This window comes from Vanellus vanellus (genome assembly GCF_965231255.1).
Source record: "Vanellus vanellus genome assembly, chromosome: 3".
In the NCBI taxonomy this organism is placed as follows: Eukaryota; Metazoa; Chordata; class Aves; order Charadriiformes; family Charadriidae; genus Vanellus; species Vanellus vanellus.
The window spans coordinates 96,124,122-96,143,741 of NC_138907.1; the positions used below are offsets into that span (position 1 = coordinate 96,124,122).

At 39.9% G+C, this 19,620-nt stretch overlaps 1 protein-coding gene across 1 annotated transcript in view; it reads right to left on the bottom strand.

Moving 5' to 3' along the window:
* Window positions 1-9,933, bottom strand: part of FAM135A (family with sequence similarity 135 member A) — an 80,670-nt gene extending 70,737 nt beyond the window's left edge. Inside the window, exon 1 of the mRNA XM_082480891.1 lies at window positions 9,854-9,933. Coding sequence (XP_082337017.1) covers window positions 9,854-9,930 — 77 coding nt within the window. The 5' untranslated portion in view covers window positions 9,931-9,933. The remainder of the gene's footprint in view (window positions 1-9,853) is intronic.
* Window positions 9,934-19,620: the final 9,687 nt, after the last annotated feature.

Below are 19,620 nucleotides of genomic sequence, written 5' to 3' on the forward strand. Positions count from 1 at the left end.
GAGTTTACAGCCTGGCCCTCCAAATCTTAAACCACATTACTGCTATTTGTATTATCGTAAAACCATAAGCTGAAGAACTGAGCTCATCTTGCAACTGTTAGACAAATTTGACAGCTTTCTTCTCCCTTTGTAAAGACTGTATTACATTAAGTAAAGATCACAGTACAATACTTCAGAAGATAAGCTACATGTCAGAAGACAATTCACAACACTTATTTCCAGAAAGCTATGTCATACAGAAACATGGTTTGAAAGTAAAGGTATGACTGGGCTGTATGAATTAAAAAGAAAACCAAGCACGTGACTCAATGTTCCTTGTCTCTTAAGGGTTTGTTATTTGATCATATGCTAACAACACAAAATGTTATCAGAGGCTACTTCTTTATTTAAGGACAAAACCTCTTCACTCCTGATGTAGCCAGAAAAAAAAGTGGTCCTACTGAACATGTACTCTTCAAATTTTAATTTCCTGTTAATAAAGTATAAAATTAATGTAGAAAACTCATTGGATCCAGAAAAAATACAACTTTTCATATATTGCATTATTTCTTATGAAATTACTGTGTAATCATAGTGAGATTCATTATCATACTCTGATTCAGTGTATTTTCTTTTATGCTACATTACACAACCATACACATGAAAGCGTAAAATGTCAATGCTGCTCAGACACGTCAGTAAGTATCTGCACATGGAAAAAACATAAGTCTATGGAAGAGAAGAGTATATAAGGCTAAATTTCCAGTAGTCTCCAAAACTAAAATTCCTTTGACTTTCAATGGGACTTAGGTCCACAAGAAACTTAATGCTACTGAAATCCTAGCAATAATCTAATTTTTCAGATATGATACACCCCTAAAAATGTATTTTAAGTTAGAATCTGCTAAAGTCTCTTTTGTGGAAGGTATTTAATATTCTTCTTGCATCTGCTAACCAGTATTTATAAAGCAAAAACACTTTTAAAAAAGTGTGGTAGACTTGAGGTGCTTTTGCAAGAATCTTTTAACCCCCCAAAAAAGTCAAATAACAGATAACTAGACACACTGAGCACAAATGTAAACCTGTAGCTGTAATAAAGGCCTACTGTTAATACTCTATTTTATTTTACATGCACTGTTCATAGTCCACTTGGGTTAACAGCAAATTTACAGTTAGCTGAAAAAAACCTTACCAAGTTCTGTTTCTGAAACCCACAACGAAGCAGCAGATATTCTACTTTGCAAAGAAAACTGCTACCAAAAAAAAAAAACCAACAACAAAGCACAGACATAGAGACATTTCTATTGAAAATCATCTAAATCCAGCTTTGGCCAGTTGTGTGCGCATGTATATTACTGACAAATTAAAAACAGATTAGTGAGAAAATAATAATTTAACACTGGGATTATAAAAACGCATAGAGATAGGGAAATCATAGACTAAAGCTGTTTTCAAAGCAGACCTTGCAGCAATGTGTGCACTATGCTAAACTAAAAGCATCACTTAAGTTTCTTTAGCTCATTATATTAGCCAGTTCACAGGTGAAAAAGCAATACACAGCTGCAGAGAAATGAAAATCTCATCTTCTCACAATTGAGGGTTACCAGGAAACTTCTCGTGCTACCCACAAGAAAGGCGTAACTCTTTGAAGTTAAGACATCAGGATTTGACAAGTGATAGGACAAGAGGAAACGGGTTCAAGTTATGTCAGGGCAGGTTTAGATTGGATATTAGGAAGCATTTTTTCACTGAAAGGGTTATTAAACATTGGAATAGGCTGCCCAGAGAGGTGGTGGATTCACCATCCCTGGAGGTGTTTAAGAAAAGGGTAGATGAGGTGCTTAGGGACATGGTTTAGAAGTGGTGGTGTTTTTATCAGTGTAGGTTAATGGTTGGACTTGATGATCTTAAAGGTCCCTTCCAACCTCACTAATTCTATGATTCTATGATTCATCATCCAGTGGTGGAACACTGTAACTTAAACTGAGCACTACAAAGTACTGTGGCACTTTCAGTAACCAGATGTTTGAATTCAGAAATGCTCAATACATTTGTGTTTCAATTCAGGATATTGACACAAACAAAACATATGTAAATGCGGAGAGGTAAGCATCCACACTACACAGTAGAAAAATGAGTAAAAGAGACAACTTGCTCTTACAGTAACAATGTATTTGAAAAACAGCATTCTAAATAACATTCACAGTTATCGAGAGTTAGTGGCAGGAGGCAGAGCAGAAAGTGTTACAAATAAACATCCCAAACTTTGTTACAAACAGTGCTAAAATTGCCACTGGTGTCCCACAACCTCAGACTTGCACAAACTTTTAAACATCAGGAAAAGATTGGTCAAAATCACATTACCAGGGCACTATATGTTCTAAGTGTACATCTAGAGCTGATAACAACACCACTAGAAAAAACAAGAAAGTGATGCCCTAAGTGCATATGAAAATGTTTCACGAGAACACTGTCATCTGTTCTACATCTGAAACCAATTTTCATTTCAGTTACCTGAACTAGCTTGTTGACAAAGTATTAAAAAGGTTACTCTTATTAATGATTATTATAAGTAGGCAGAACGGCCTTTCAGTAATAAATCTAATAAATTAACTAGCTGTCTGTTGTGCAAACACAGAAGAGTCCTTATGCTAAAGGACTTAGCGAAATAGGAGACAACATGTGAATGGAAATATAAATAGGGAGGCACAGTGACAGAGAGACAGTAATTGTCAGTGTGGCAAAAAATTATTTCAGGAAACAGCTTCTGTCCAAAGATATTGGCCAAACAGATAAAAATTACTTCTCCCTATCTCCAGCACAGAAAGCAATATTACACTGATTGTACATGTCCAGATATCCCAGACTCTGGTCAGCGACTCTTATCACAGAGAAACCCTGTATCTCTAATAGTTCTAATAGTTCTTAAGTTTATGAGAACCTTTTTTTTTTTTTTTTAGCAAAAATATAAATGTATTGAGTATCTATTTTGCAGATTTTTCAAAGAGGAAAATCAGTATGGAAAGATGAGCATCCTGGTTTGAAAACTGAATAAGTAGGAAATATACACAGCCTGACAGCACTGCTGAGCTGCTGGTAGGAGTCGGGCAGCAAAACACAGAAAGGATGGAGATCTTTCTTTTCGAAACTGTGCCTGCTGCTACACTCTTGTTATTACAGTTCAGCATACAATTGGCTTTCTTTTGCCACAACACCCTGCTGCTGGCTCATGTTTAACCCACTGTATACCAGGACTCCCAGGGACTTTTTTTGCATGTGCTTGCTAGCCAGTTGGCCCCCAGCCTGCAATGACATATGGGTTTATTCAACCCCATCTGTAGGATTCGCATTTGCCCTTATCTTGCGGATCCTATCAGCCCATTTCTCCAGTTTGCCTAGATCCCTCCAAAGAGCATCTCTGCTCTCCAGGGTGTCTAACCATTCTCTGTAAATTGTCATAATTCAAAAACTTGCTGAGAAGGCACTCTGTCTCATCATCCAAGCTGTTAACAAAAACACTAAACAGTACTGACCCCGTATCAATCAACTAGTCATCAGCTGCAAGTTGGACTTTGCACCACTGAGGACAACTCTTTGAGCCCAGTCATCCAACCAGTTTCCTAGCCAATTCATTTTCCACTTCTCCAGTCCACATCTCACTCAGGTTGCGTTATGTTTCCCTTTGTATTTATAAAAGGTCAGCTCTACAAAGCCCAAACCTAACCAGAGCTTTTATGAACTAAGACGACAAAATAGCCTTTGATCTCACAGGTCCCAAAAAATTACATTTCTTTTATTCATTCTGTCACTTGATACTCACATATCAATCACTGTTTGGGCAAAAATTTCCATGATCACATCCCACTAGTTTAAAAGCTATGTGAAGCCTTATTTGAATATAGCAGTATATTAAAATAAACCAACAGAGTTACCTGGACTAAGTTTGGTTCTAAGCAAGCTGCAAAGAGTTGTAAGAAAATATAATGAAATAGCTGTTGTTAGGTAAGGATACTACTTAACTGTTCTTTAACTATACTACATACTTACGAGACTTACAGCTACAGTGCAACTTTCAGAAGCTAACCACCAGAATCACCAGAGACATAGAACAACCTTTCTTGAACCAGATGAGCAGCAGGGAGCTACACATACAGACAAGTCTCATGTATGAGAATTAAGTGTCTGCTCTGTGTATATCTCCTCGCTTAGAATAATAAGAGTTCTCTAAAAGTAGAGAAAATGAACAGTCTGCTTTAAAGGATCAGTTAGGAGAATAACACAGTTATAACAGTGAGTCCGTTACTGGACCCTTCAGATGAATGGTTTAGATCAGCAGAGTGGTTTTGAGGCCCTTTCCCCCAATGATCCCCATTTGCTACATGCTGGTTCAGCTCACTGAGATCTTTCCGCGTACATAACCTAGATGTCTCCTGGAGAAAACTAAACCACAGGCTGTGATCTACATGTCACAAAATGTACTTCAACCCCTGGAGGGACAGAAAGTATTAAAGAATTACAGCTATGAACAATTTAAAAATACACTCATGATGCAAAACATCTGGTCCAGAGGACGAGACTAAATCTAGTCTGAAATAAACATGGAAGCACACAGATATATGGACATCAACACTGCTTCTAGTAATTAATTTCTAAAGTACCAAATTAATTGTAGGTGTAAACACAGTCATAAGTGCTTCTGGCAATAGTGTCACTACAGTTAAAGATCTAAGAAAACATGCTACAGTTGGATGCAATAGCTGGCAGATTTCTTTAAATAGTTATAAACCCAGGAAGAGATAATAATGGTTTTGATTGGATATTAGTGTATGTGGACTCTACAGAAAAAGGGACGGGGTGGGGAATGTGCCACCAATTCAAATGACCAAACTGATTCAGCTCATATTTAACAGGAGAGACAAAAGGCTGACATCTAAAAATACATCAGAGTGAACACTCAGACTGATAAAGTTATTCAAAGCATAGGACAACGCTGGTAAGAAAAACAAACTCCTAAAAACTGGTAAGGAAATTTAGACTGGAAATTATGACTTATCCAATAGCCAAAAGAGTGAGAATCTGGACTCACTCTCCAACCAACCACTTTGGACAAAAATCTAGTAAGTTTTAAGAAGGAGCTTGATCAGCTTGATGTGATTACTTGCAATAGCCAACATTTTATTTTACACAATTCAGAAGGTCGTTAAGTCTCTAACACACGAGACAGGCACACTAAGCTGAGTACTCCTGAATGCACACAATCCCAAACAGACCCAGAATGCAATTGGTTCTATACCTGGCTTTTGGTGAAAGAAGCCATACTAAACACAGCTGTAGCTCAAAAATATGAGGCTAGCAATGAAACTAGGTGTGTGATCCCCAGATGTAAGAAATCAGGAAAGGAAGGTAAGAGATCAGTATGGCTGAGTCAAGTCTGCTGGTCAAACTATAGGGCAAGGAAGAGATGCACAGGCAGTGGAGGCAGGGACAGGTATCCCGGGAAGAGTACAGGGATGCTGCCTGGTTGTGTAGGGATGTGGTCAGGAAGGCCAAGGTGCAGCTGGGGCTGAACTTGGCAAGGGACATAAACAATAATAGGGTCTTCTACAGGTATGTCAACCAGAAACTTAAGGTCAAAGAAAGCATACCTCCCCCAATGAGCAAGACTGGTAAACTGGTAACAATGAGTAGGAGAAAACTGAGGTGCTCAACAACTTTTTTTGCCTCAATCTTCACTGGCAACCGCTCTCCCCACACCTCTCGAGTGGACGGACTGCAAGCTGGGGATTGGGGGAGCAAAGTCCCTCCCACTGTAAGAGAAGATCAGGGTTGTGACCACCCGAGGAACCTGAACATACAGAAATCTATGGGACCTGACGAGATGCACCCCAGAGTCCTGAGAGAATTGGCTGATGTAGTTGCCAAGCCACTCTCCACAGTATTTGAAAAGTCACAGCAGTCAGATGAAGTCCCCGGTGACTGGAAAAAGGGAAACACTGCACCCATTTTTAAAAAGGGTAGAAAGGAGTACCCTGGGAACTAGTGACCTATGAACCTCACCTCTGTGCCTAGGAAAATCATGGAACAGATCCTCCTAGAAGCTATGCTGAGGCACATGGAGGACAGTGAGGAGATCTGAGACAGCCAGCATGGCTTCACCAAGGGCAAGTCCTGCCTGACCAACCTAGTGGCTTTCTATGAAGGAGTGCCTACATCAGTCAACAAGAGCTATGAATGTTGTCCATCTTGACTTCTGTAAGGCCTCTGACATGGTCCCCCATGACATCATTCTCTCTGAACTAGAGAGGTATGAATTTGATGGGTGGACTGTTCAGTGGATGAGGAATTGGTTGGATGGTCACATCCAGAGAGTAGTGGTCAACAGCTCAATGACCAGACGGAGACTGGTAACAAGTAGTGTCCTTCAGGGGTCTGAACCCTGATCAGCACTGTTTAATACCTTCATCAATGACAAGGACAGTGCGATCGAGTGCACCCTCGGCAAGTTTGCAGATGACACCAAGCTGAGTGGTCCAGTTGAGCCACGTGAGCAACTGGATGCCATCCAGAGGGACCTGCACAGGCTCAAAAAGTGGTTTGTGTGAACCTCATGAGGTCCAACAAGGCCAAGTACAGGGTCCTGCACCTGGGTCGGGGCAAACCCTGGTACCAATACAGGCTGGGAGATAAAGAGATAGGTAACAGCCCTGCCGAGAAGGACTTGGGGGTACTGGTGGATGAAAAGCTGGACATGAGCTGGCAAGGTACACTCACAGCCCAGAAAGCCAACCACATCCTGGACTGCATCAAAAGAAGCATGGCCAGCAGGTTGACAGAGGTGATTCTGCCCCTTTACTTCTACCCTGGTGAGACCCCACCTGGAGTACTGCATCCAGCTCTGGAGCCCTCAGCACAGGAAAGACATGGACATGTTGGAGAGAGTCCAAAGGAGGGCCACAAAGATGATCAGAGGGATGGAGCACCTCTCCTATGAGGACAGGCTGAGAGAGTTGGGGTTGTTCAGCCTGGAGAAGAGAAGGCTCCAGGGAGACCTTGTTGTGGCCTTTCAGTAGTTAACAGGGGCTTAGAAGAAAGATGGAGACAAACTTTTTAGCAGGGCCTGTTGCAACAGGACAAGAGGTAATGGCTTTAAACCAAAAGAGGGAAGATTTAGACTAGATATAAGGAAGAGAGTGGTGAAACACTGGAACAGGTTGCCCAGAGAGGTGGTAGATGCCTCATCCTTGGAGACATTTAAGGTCAGGTTGGACAGGGCTCTGAGCAACCTGATCTAGTTGAAGATATTGTTGAATACCTGGAGTACTGCATCCAGCTCTGGAGTCCCCAACAGAAGAAGGACATGGACCTGCTGGAGGGTGTCCAGAGGAGAGCCACGAGGATGATCCGAGAGCTGGAGCACCTCTCCTATAAGGAGAGGCTGAAAGAGTTGGGGCTGTTCAGCCTGGAGAAGACAAGGCTCTGTGGACATCTTAGTACAGCCTTCCGGTACCTAAAGGGGGCCTACAGGAGAGCTGGGGAAGGAATTTTACTACGGCATGTAGCGATAGGATGAGGGGGAATGGCTTTAAACTGGAAGAGGGCAGGTTCAGACTGAACATTAGGAAGAAGGTTTTCACTTTGTGGGTGGTAAGGCACTGGGACAGGTTGCCCAGAGAGGTTGTTGAGGCCCCATCCCTGGAGGTGTTCAAGGCCAGGCTGGACATGGCCTTGGGCAACCTGGTCTAGTGGGAGGTGTCCCTGCCTATGGCAGGGGGGTTGGAACTCGATGATCGTCAAGGTCCTTTCCAACCTAAATCATTCTATGATTCTATGTCCCTGATCATTGCAGGTGAGGCTGGACTAGATGACCTTCAAAGGTCCCTTCCAACCCAAAGCATTTTATGATTCTATGAAACTAAAGATTTTGTTTTCTGCTCATTCAATGCATCATTCAAGAGCTACACCAGCAATGTAAATATTACATCCTGTCTCAAATAAATACAAAGACAGTTCCCTAGAAAAATACCAGAACTTACCCAAATGGACAGAAATTATTGCAATGGTCACATGACACAGCCTTTCAAATTATTCTGAAAGCTCCCTCTCCTTCCCAACATCGATTTCTAAGGGAATGTGCCCAGAGTTAAAGGTTCAGCTTGAAACCAGAGGTAGTATCTACTCATGCCACTTTTCTCACCATGTCAGCATTCCACCTTTCTGAATTCCCCCTGTGAACTTACTGGTTTTTAAAGCATAAGCTAAAAAGAAACATGCTGAGTAGAGCACCAATAACTATACTGCTGTGCTTTGCTTCTCAACCACCTTTCTGAGGAATCATTTGAATTGTAAGGTTACGACAACCAAAAGACTTTCTTCTCATCAGGCTCTTCTCTAATAGAGATAACATGCTGCCATATTCCATCCTTTCCTTCCCCACTGATCTCAGAGATTAAAAAAGGCCACAGTTCAACAGACTGTGCTTTTTTGTTGAAGTAATTAAAATAGCCTGTGTTTTTCCAGACCTCTTAAGCCTTCCTTAATCCTCCTCTTCCAATGAAGAGTGAAATTACAATTTTTCCTAAAAAGACATAGACAGTTTGTTGCATATACTTTGACTGCAAACAGTAGCAAGCATAATGGGCAATCACTTCTGTCAGTACCAGCTTCAGGTCAAATTTAGTGAAAAGCTAGCTTTAATAAAATATAGATGAAAATTAACAGTAACATTGCAAAGACAGAGGGTAGCTAGCCAAGATTTTTTGCCTCTTTCTCCTGAGCTCCTTCCCAATCTACCTATTTTTTATATCACTCGTCCTTAAAATATCCACCTCAGAGGGTTAATACAAGGTGGAGAAACTATGTGCATCCCAAGGCAATTAAATTTTCCCATTACTTACAACTCACCCTGTCAAAAACCCCACCCCCCAAAAAACCAGCCCCAAACCCTGCCAAAAAAATACCCCTCCACCACCTGCCTTGAATTATGACAAGGTTGAAAATGAGAATGTATTTTCTTATTACCAATATGTTTCTAAGGGAAGTTATTTTACGATGTTTTGGAAAAAGTAGCTATCATAAATCAACACTGATATATATTGTTCCCTGTCTGTAAACACTGACACAGCCTCAACCAGATTTATCTAAAACAAACATCACAAGAACTACAACACCGACATGTATTTTTAGCGGTGTGTTGGAAGATTGACAGGAGGACAATGTACCACTACGCTAGATGAGCAATAATCTTTAATAACTCAAAAATAAGCTACAAAGGATTATTTCCTACAAAGCCATGGAAAAGGATGACCTTAGAAAGTAATCTGGGGACAATCAGGTAATATCAAACGAAAGAAATGTGAAAAAGCCTTCTACAGAGACCAGGTGGAGTAAGAGGAGGTCAGGAGAGTCTAACGAGGCAGCATGGAGCTTTCTGTAACTGTGGAGGCATAGCACAGTGTGAGGAGGAAGAAGCTGGTGAATTTCTCCACTGCCAAACTGATAAATTAGTAAGCTAAATGCAGCAGCAACATTTTTAAAAGATTTGAAACACCTATCATATTTCAAACAAAAGGGATTACAGAAACTAAGATATGAAAGGGGAAAGGCCTGGATAAGAATACAATCTCCCCTCCAAATCTACAGAGCTTCCCTATCCTCCAATTAGACAAAATTAGTTTATTACAAATTAAGTTTTAGGCCAAATTGTTCAAGCATTTAATTCTTAGAAGGTATATGCCTTTCCAATAAGGAATAAAGATTTTTCAAATCACTATAAAAATGGTCAATAATACACGAAGCAACACTACATGACAGTACCCATTAAGGTCTTCCCATCAGCCATCCACCACAATAAAGTTTGAAAGAACGCACTACCTACCCTCTTTGAAACAAATCCACATTGAAGAATTTGTGGAGCTCCACGGAGAATTCTACCATAGCCTGAACTTCACTCATGTTTATGAGGATGAAGAAGTCAAAACTTGTCAGCACCTTAGTTACTGAAAACAAACAGAAAACAAACTTTTTAGAACACAAGCTGGGGATAATGCCTATCTGGTCCTTAAAAAGGACAACACTATACACAATTTTCCACAGCTTCCTTAAATACACATACCCTGTGTAAACAAGGATATAGGAGGTACCAAATCCTGCCCACAATAACTTCTATCTTTGTTGTGAAGGAATCAACTGTTATCAGAGAAGTATCAGGGCACACCATCAGCATAATACAATCCTGGCATTTACTGATACCTCCGTACTGCAGCTCTGCTCTGGTACTTGGCTGGAGAGAGGGGAAAAATACTGCCAACAAGGAGAAAAAGAGCATGGTCTGCTTCCAGCCTTTGCTGAAGCAGAATGACTACGCACGTAGCAGTGCCTCAACTCTCACATGAGGACACGGACAGCTGAATTATAGCGTGGCCTAACACTGCAGAGAAAGTGCTCAACCAGGTCATGTAGGGCTTTAGATGGAATGATTCTAGAGGGAAGGCAGGAGTTAAGGAGCACAACATGCCCATTTTTAGTCAATCGTTGTTAGTAGTAATGTGTTAATTCTCACTGTCTTCACAGCCACAGACTGGCACCTTTCTGCTAATTTACAACTGCCTGCTGATACTTAAATTAAAATCCTAGACTTTACTGACTTCTGCTGTTTTGCCTTCAACGCTATCAACTGGATTCATAAAATAGACTATGCTTTCTGCAAACACTTGTCTTCAAATTTCCCAGTTCCTGCAAGCACTGTCTGGTTTAAGGAATAAACAAACCAAAAAATCTAAACCAGACTACCCTTCAAGCACATTAGTTCATCTTCTGGGTCTAACACAGAAGCAGCAAACGTAAAAAAAATACTAGCCTGGCTGGAGCTTGAATGGATTATGGGGGTTTTTCGTTCCTAAAATTTTGAACATGCATGTAAAGCAGCAGGCGTACTACTGAGACTGAAACAGAGTAGCTGGCAAAAAAAAAAAAAGAAAAAAAGTCATTGCCACAGCAGATATCAGTCACCTGAAAGCAAAGGTACCTTTATCAGCTACCTCTAGCCTACCAACTAAATTATCTTGGCATATGACTCAAGATAAGATTTACCTTTCTGTATCCACTCTAGAGGAGCTGGAAGGCTTCAAGCACCACAGCACAGGTCTAGATTTTTAACTATAAACAAATTAATTCTGACCTTGGTTTAATAGCCAATACAAGGACTCTGCATGCACTTTATGAAAACACAAAACCAGCATGTTACCGAAGTAACAGGGGACAGGGAAAGGGGGATTTTGCTTCTAAAGCTGTTATGACAATATGAAGAACTCAGATCAAGGGCCCTTACTGCAACATCAAAACTACAGCATCTAGATGATGCAATTAATCCAGCTTATCTAAACATCCTGTGTTCATTCAAATTTCAATCAAGGGACTTCAACAGATTAATTGAATGACGACACAAGTTTTGCTACAGCATGCAGCACTAGGACTGTCAGTAATAACCTACCGGCCTTTGCAACAATTCCCTCTTCCACTGCTTTGTCTATAGGATTGTGTAGGGATGTCTCAGTGGCCTTTAAAGCTAGAATCAAGAAGTTCTACACTTGAATTCTCTGGGGTTACCATACTGCATTATCACATGTCCATTACCTACTACATTGCATGTGTATCTTCTGCAAATGGGACCTGACCTGCCACTGAGCAGAGATCCTGAGATCCCAGACCGGCCGTGACTCTTGGCAACAAACCTTGTGGGCTGTGCACAGAACCTGTGATGAAACTGTCCAATACCTCAGAAAGGAGCCCACTTTAAAACACACAGGAAAAAGCAAAAAGACTTAAACAGGCAAAGGATGCCATGGGGCAGTCTCATCCAGCTTGCGTTTTGATGAAACTACATTTTCAAGGGAGGAAGCCATCCCACGCCTCTGACTCCCCAGCACAATGGGTGTCACTGTCCATGTCCCTGTGGAGGCACAGTTTGCCTCCACTAAGAGACAGGAAAACTGTTCCTGCAGGAGTTGTTGGGTCAAGCAGTCACTCCCAAATACTTCAGGGTCCCTCAATTCCCCAATAGGAAAACTCAGAACAACCCAGAACTAGTCCAGTTAGACAAGTTTGAAGGTCCATTTTATGAATGAGTTAATTCAATAAAAAAGCTAGGAGAACCACATCTTGCATTACTGCCAAAAGGGCTGTCCAGTGAACTTGTGGTATTTCTATTGTGTCTAACACAGCTCTTAGCTGGGGCCACTCCCTCCTTCCTCACTCGAGCTGACTTAGCAATCCCCAGCCAGCCCACTAAAAATTGCCTGGGCAGGCAACCCCTGCAGACCGAACAAAAGGTCCAGCAAACACAGCCCTGCACAACACTGTGCCATCTGTATTAATCCAGTAATATAGCCCTCGTTCAACTACCAACAATATTTGGAAATCTGGCCTAGCTCCAGTACCAACTGCAAAAACCACTAGGAAAAACTGAGCCACAGTTCACAAAACTGTGCATCCAGAAAGCAATGCTGCATGCCACCGCTGGTACCTGGGATGGTAGTCTATCAGCTGACCTTTGAGGATGGCTTTTTCTTTGCAAAGCATGAGCTTGTTCCATGTGCACCCTAACCTGGGTGAAGTGGAGCGTTCACTGCCCTGAGCTGACATAAACTAAATCACTATTTTTCTGTCAGTCTTTCATATCATTGCAAAGGAAAACAGTGTTCTTTGAACTATGTAATAGAAAGTGTTATGCAGTGATTAAATAATTTAAAGGAGAAACTCAAACTTGGACAATGTCTTTAACTTTTGTACACTAATCGTGTAGCCAACAAAAAAGTTAAACTCACCTAGAAGTATTTATTTACATAGATTACATTAAAATGTACAGCTAATCTTCAATAACTTCAATTACATTAAATGACCACAACTCATTTTAATACTTAATGAGTTTATTGTTCTATTTTATAGCATATAATTAGTATTCAGAAACCATGCTATTGAACTGCACGTTTGTTCCGTCTGCCTGTAAGAATGAGAAGAATCCTTCAGCAGGAGCTCTCTACATATAAGCAACAGACGTTAATGCAGCATATAAACACGTATCAGAAGATCTGATAATAAATGAGAATATCCTAATACAAAGGTCAGAACAAACACAGGGTTTCATAACTTTTGGTAGCTGCTTAACACAATCAAAACAGTATTTCAATATTCAAAAATATTTAAGCACTGAGACTGAGCGCCTCCAATAGTTAAAACGTCAGTTAAAGCCACTTGATCCTATGCTGATGGCCAAAACTAAACTTCCCTTCACACTTCTGGGGGTTTATTTATTTTCTTAAGTTGGAAAATCTCCTACATATCCTGGCCAGTCCAGGATGTCCCCACACTAGCTCGCCACTTCTTTAGTTATCAAAACTAACCTTTTCTGAGGCCACAACACAAAATGGATCACGGGATACCAGATTTTAAAAGATCATCAGAAGGAAAAAGTGTTTCTTGATTCTGGTTTGGTTTTTTTTTTTTTCAAAATTGATCATTTTAGTGATACTTTACAGCAGCTGTATCAGAGCACCTGTGAGCACAATGAAAAGACAGATGGAGGTGTACAGATACTGAGAATAAAGCTGGTTTAGGAGGTGAAATGCTTGTGTAACAGTGCCATTAATCTAGCTACTTGTATTGAGAACTGCAAGACAATGCTAAGAAACAAAACCCCAGTACATTCAAAGAATGTCTTACCTCCACTGGTAAATCCTCCATTTTAGTATGTTAATTAACCAGTCTTCCAGTTCTTCACTGTTGCTGTCAAAAACATACTGCTTGAACTAAAAAACAAACAAACAAAAAAATGCTTTACTAAGAGGAGTATCTCTAGAACTTTTCAGTACTCATGTGCTTTAGTCTCTTTTCCTGTGTCCTGTAACAGCCCCTATCACGTCCTCTCCAACATGTACCGCCTACCAGCATTCTCCAATTTGCCCTCAGTTCTTGCACTGCAGTTTTCAGCTTTCTGCAAGTGTAGTAGTCCAACACCTATTTTTCCAAAATAAAGTAAAAAAAAAAAATAAAACTTCTCGTAAAGCCCATGCTTTGGCACAGCTGACTTGCCATGTTCAGCCAAACTATCCCTGTCTTCACCAAGGAATTCTAAAATCCAGCTCCCAGAGGACCCTGGTAAGACCCCAGCTGCCCCACAGCCTCCCTGATCTTCAGAGAGACTCTCAGCTCAACAGCAGCAACGTAGCATTAAGAAGGCAGGAGGATATTCTGGCCTGAGTCATCAAATAAAGCTCATGCCCCACGCAGTCCTACATAGCTACCAGGGAGGAGACAACTTACAAGAATAGGTCAGCTGAAATTCTCCTGGTAAGTCTTATGTCCCTTCTCCTGAGAAGACAAAATTCAAGGAACGAGGGGGAGAGCCCTAAGACCAAGAACCCACTTTCTCAGAGCAAACGTAGGTCAATGTTACATAATATTCTGAAACTTTCCTTGAAGCTCCTGTTGAACCACTACCTTAAAACTGTTAAGAAACATTCTCTCTCCCCTGTATTCTTAAACCATTAGGGTATTTAAAAAAAAAATCCTAAAAAAGGACCGAAGTCTTTGATCTGACAACCTGTACACTTAGGCCACAAAGAGAAAAGAAAGCTTAGTTAGCCCTTGTTAGAGGAACTTTGTGTCTTTTCTGTAGGTATGTTTACGAGAAACACAAACACAAAACCTGTCACAGCTCCTGCAGGCAAGCTGTGAAACTAAATGGTTTTGCCTCAGCTTTACAGAGAAGGAAACATAGAAAGCGGAGCACACAAAAACACATTATCTGAAATTTTTAAAAATAGAAATCACCTGTGCATGTCATGTGTAATATTGCATCTTTGATACCACAAATTATCAGTAACACCCCGGTAAAATCTTGATACCATAACACTGCATCAAAATGGCACCAACATTTATTCCATTTGTTTAACCGTGCAACAACCTGTGTTATACCAGTTCTCTTTTAAAAAGGACTAAGTTCTTTGTTTAAGAGAGAGAAAACAAAAAATCCTGAGTAGTTTAAATTGTTCTAGCCTTAGATTTAATATTTTATATTCAGTGGAAGTCAAAAGCAAAAATACAGAATACTACAAGTGGAAATACAACAAAATGTTTATTTTCCTCCTGTTTTCTTCCTACTGCTCATTTAACACAGTCTTCAGATAACTTTTTTTTCTTCTAAGTTGCTGTAGGAGCTTTGTACACCTCCATCCCTGACCTTTTTTTCCCCGCCCTCTTCTCCTTTATGCTCAGAGATACAGCAACTGCCAACACAAATTCAGCCACCATCTAGCTCTGTGCTGATGACTCACAGGTTTGTCCCCCCACCTGAGAACTGTCTTCAGTTCCAATTTTAGCTGTTTCTTGGACACAGCCTTCACCTGAAACTCAATGTGGCAAAAGCAGAGTTCTTGACCTGCACGGCTATACCTAATACCTACTTTTTGAGCATGTACAATAGCACAATCTGACTGTAAACCTAGACAGTATTTTTCATTTAGTTTTCTCTGGGTTCTCATAGACTTTGGCACGACTACGCACAAGACCTGCCAAATTTTTCTGCGTGTGATTAGAAATATGTCCCCTCTATCCATACAGCCCAAACTTATCCAAGCTAATATCCTCTTTTGTTTTAATTACTGTGAGGCTGAAAAAGCATAATTCATTGCATGTATTAGTTCAGCATGATGCTGCAAAGAACCAGCCTGTTATTTTGATCATTTCACCTCTCTCTCTGCATCCCCTGCAGAGAGCCTGGACTACTGCATTGAGCATAACCCTCTTGTTCTCCTTTGAAATCCTTTCACAGCTGTGCAGCGCCCGGTATCACAGTGTTCTGGTTGAAGACTAGAGTTTCCCCAGCACTACAAATAAACCCTGGCTCTCTGCAATTAAAAAGGCGAGGGGGTAGAAAAGAAATGCTGATTTAATTTTGGATTGCATGATCATCGTGTTGTAAAACAAGGAAACAAACAAACAAAACCCTTTAAGTGGAAGTATCTAGGATACCTTATTCAATTTGTTATCCCAATTTTAAAAAGACAGCATGACCACCACTCAGAAAAGGACAACAGAATAGACTGCTTTATATTAGGATTTATTCATTAAATTCTTTTTAAAGCTTCACAGTTATAAGTAATTATATGAATGTAAATAACCATAGTTACTTAAATATAGTTAAACAATGACCTAGTTTCATGGGCTCAGGGCAAAACTCAACTATTACAATTTTCTTCTTGCCTGGTTCTCTAAGCCTAGACTACTTCCCAGACAGGCATTACAAGGCTTGATTCACCATTTCTAACAATGCAAGATATCTATGACATTTTAATGGTCTAGATAAACAACCAGCTTAATCAAGGATTAAAATTCAGATTTTCCTAATTTTTGCTTTAAATTTAGCACCAATATCTGGTCCTCTATGCAGCACACTGATAAAAACAACATACTACTTCGAGCTGACAACTTGATTATTCCCACTGAGCATGGAAATCATTAATAAGTTGCATTTATTTCTTTTCTTCTCCCCTATTAATAGATCATGTATGTGATATAATAATTCATCTTGAACATTTATTAGGCTTATTCCCTTCTACCCTAGCATTGGTCTTTGTCTGTCTGACAAATGACATGTTATTTCTAAGCTTCCTCATTAAAAAGTTTAACATGAAAAGTTCTGCGAGCAGCACGGTTAAAAGCTTGCTTTCCTACCGATGTGTCCTCCCTCGGCCAGGATAACCCCCTACCTTTTATGGCCCCCGACTAGGGAAAAGATCGCACATCCTGCAGGTACAGTGAAGCTATATCCACAGCAACTGGCCAGCTGCTGCAAAACGGACCCCATGCTAGCCAACTTCTGTATTTTTCCTCCCAGTGAGGCACTAACTTCAGTGTCTTCTCTCTTCAGCTGCCAATTTACACTAAACAAAAACTTCATCATCTCTGCAATCCCTTTTCCTCTTCCACATTAGGTTGAATTGAGCAACGATTTCAAAAGTAATTTGCAGAAGAGGAAACAGAACATGAGCAAACCAAAGTGAATGTTTTATTTGCCTTTTACAAATACTTCCCCTAAAAAGAAAACCCACATTTTAAAAGTTACGATTAAAAGGGTATGAAATAACTGGCACAAATGTGAGTGCCTTTGAGTCAGAACCAGCAAAATACAGCATTTTCATGAAAAGCAGGGGCAGTTCAGGATATGTGCTACCACATTAAGCCAGCCTTTGCCCCTCTTTGGTCCCATGTACCAAGTGAGTGAGAAAAATGAACCAAATAGTACTACACATCCTATGAACCAAGGAGAGCAGACAGTGTATATCAGCAGTTAAGCTGTCCATTCACCATCAAGCTACCTTAACAACAGTGATGAAAATAAAGATAAATACCTCTAACTGAAGCAGAAGTAATGTATCTAGAAATACATCTGTAAATCAATTAATTACTTATTTTGCTTATGATTTTCAATTAATTCGACCAATCTATATATTCCTAACAATCTATTCATAAGAACAATATAGGGGAAAAAGAAAAATGAAGTGCTTACTCTAAATACTTAATTAAAAATCTTCTGGAACTTTACATTAAAAGCATATAATGATCTTACAGTAAACTAAAAAAATGTAAATTGCAAGGTGTAGTATTTTGGCTTAAAGAACAAATTGCATAGCTTAATACAGTCACCTTCTCATAATCTCAAAATTTATGAAGGATGCACTAGGTAAGAATGAAGAAAGGAGGAGAGGGAAGCTTACTAAAATAATTTGATTCTGCACAATTGAACAGGTTCTTCTTAAAACAGGCCTTAAGGTCTATTTTAGTGTACTTAAAACATACATTGTTTTCCTACCTATACAAAGGAAGAAAGTGGTATCTCTTTGCATTCCATGTCCCAAGCAATGCCATTAAATGAAAAATAGAACTCTCACATGGATGGATGAATCTGGCATTAAAATGTCTGCAATGACTGTTAATGTCATTACTCTGCTATATTTTATGTATCAGAAGAGTGTCCAAAAGAAAGCTGTTGCAACTTCTTTCCCACCCCAAGCAAACTTATCATCAAAAAAACAAAGCTCTGATTTCAAGAGAAATTAAAAATAGATCTAACTGTACATGCTCAGTAAGTTACTTTAATAGGTAATAATTCCATATTATCGTACTCTGTAAATAAAACAGAGCACAATTTACAGAGTTGAGTCATTGTTCCAATATCTGCTGTGAGGTCATGGTTTGAAAAGACAGTAAATACAGTTTAGATTTGACAGGCTGATTTTGTATTGGAAGGCTTTATGCCAAATAGTTACTGTCTTTCCTCCCACAGCAGGTATTAAGTCAGCGCAAATGATATACTGTGTACTCTTATTAACTTAAGAAACACGATAGTTTGCCTGCCTGATCAAAGTTACATTAGGAGATAATCTGATAGTAAATCTGATCCAGGATCAGTGGTCACAAACCCACTTCCTTGGTAGTTCCTACACTAATATCATCTGTGGTGATAGGCTGGATGGGCCAACATGGAAAAACAGTGACTCCACTAGCACTTTCATACAGATATAAGTTATTTTAGAAACACATGGGGGTACTGTATCAAAGTCTATTTTATTTTTCAACACCTAGTGTTAATAACCTAATATAAAGACAGCAGATTTGGGGCTGGCTTTACAGTACTACCTCTGTAGAAACATAATCCTTGATTTCAGTTTTTTTCCTTGTGGTTCGGCTTCCAGTTTCCTACCATTTTAACAAAACAAATCAAGAGAAGCATTATAGCACATAAACTTAGGTTAAAAGTTTGATTCTTTGACTTTCAATGCAAAAAATAAAGTATCTAAAAACTCTGGAAATATAAAACAGTGTTTTCATCTTCTTATAATTTCTGTACACTGCCTTTATTCAATACCCACCAGCGAAATGTCATACATTATTTCATTCTTCCTTTGTTAATAACTTTCTGACCATAGGTCTTCTAAGACCCTCCCTGAAACTCTTCTGTTACACAAATGTGCACTAATTTTACAGTCAAATCCATATTATTCTAGTACAAAGTGCAATTTAGTTATGGTTGTATGATACAAGCATAAAGTTGAAGGACAATTAAGCAGACTGCCACTGCAAGCAACGACCTAATGTGGTCATGGGAAAGTATTTCAGAATATGCATTAAAGCTTTTCAAAAACATACAGTAGCAAACAAACATCTACATGCCAGTTTGGTGTAAGACTTTAAGCTCTCTCTGCTTATTTATCTTCATACTCACCAGCTGAGGAAGAGCCATACTCTCCTCTGCAACCTCAGGTGGAACCTCCAGCAACATACTTCCTGCTCGCCTCCAAACCCGAGTGCCAAGTTGAAACTTATCTAACCTTCTAAGTTTACCTAGCTGTTACAAAAAACAGTCAAGCACTGGATTTTAATACTCTGTCCTTGATGTCCCCCACTCTCTTTTCAACCATTGAAGCCTAGAGCAAACCAGATCTAACCCAACAGCTACTAGCAGCAAAAAAATCAACCAAAAAAACCCAAAACACACAAACACCCTCCCCCTCCCCCCCCCCCCCCCCCCAAGTTAAATAACTCGTGCTTTCCTTTATCTGCTTTAGAAAAGAATGGACTAAACAC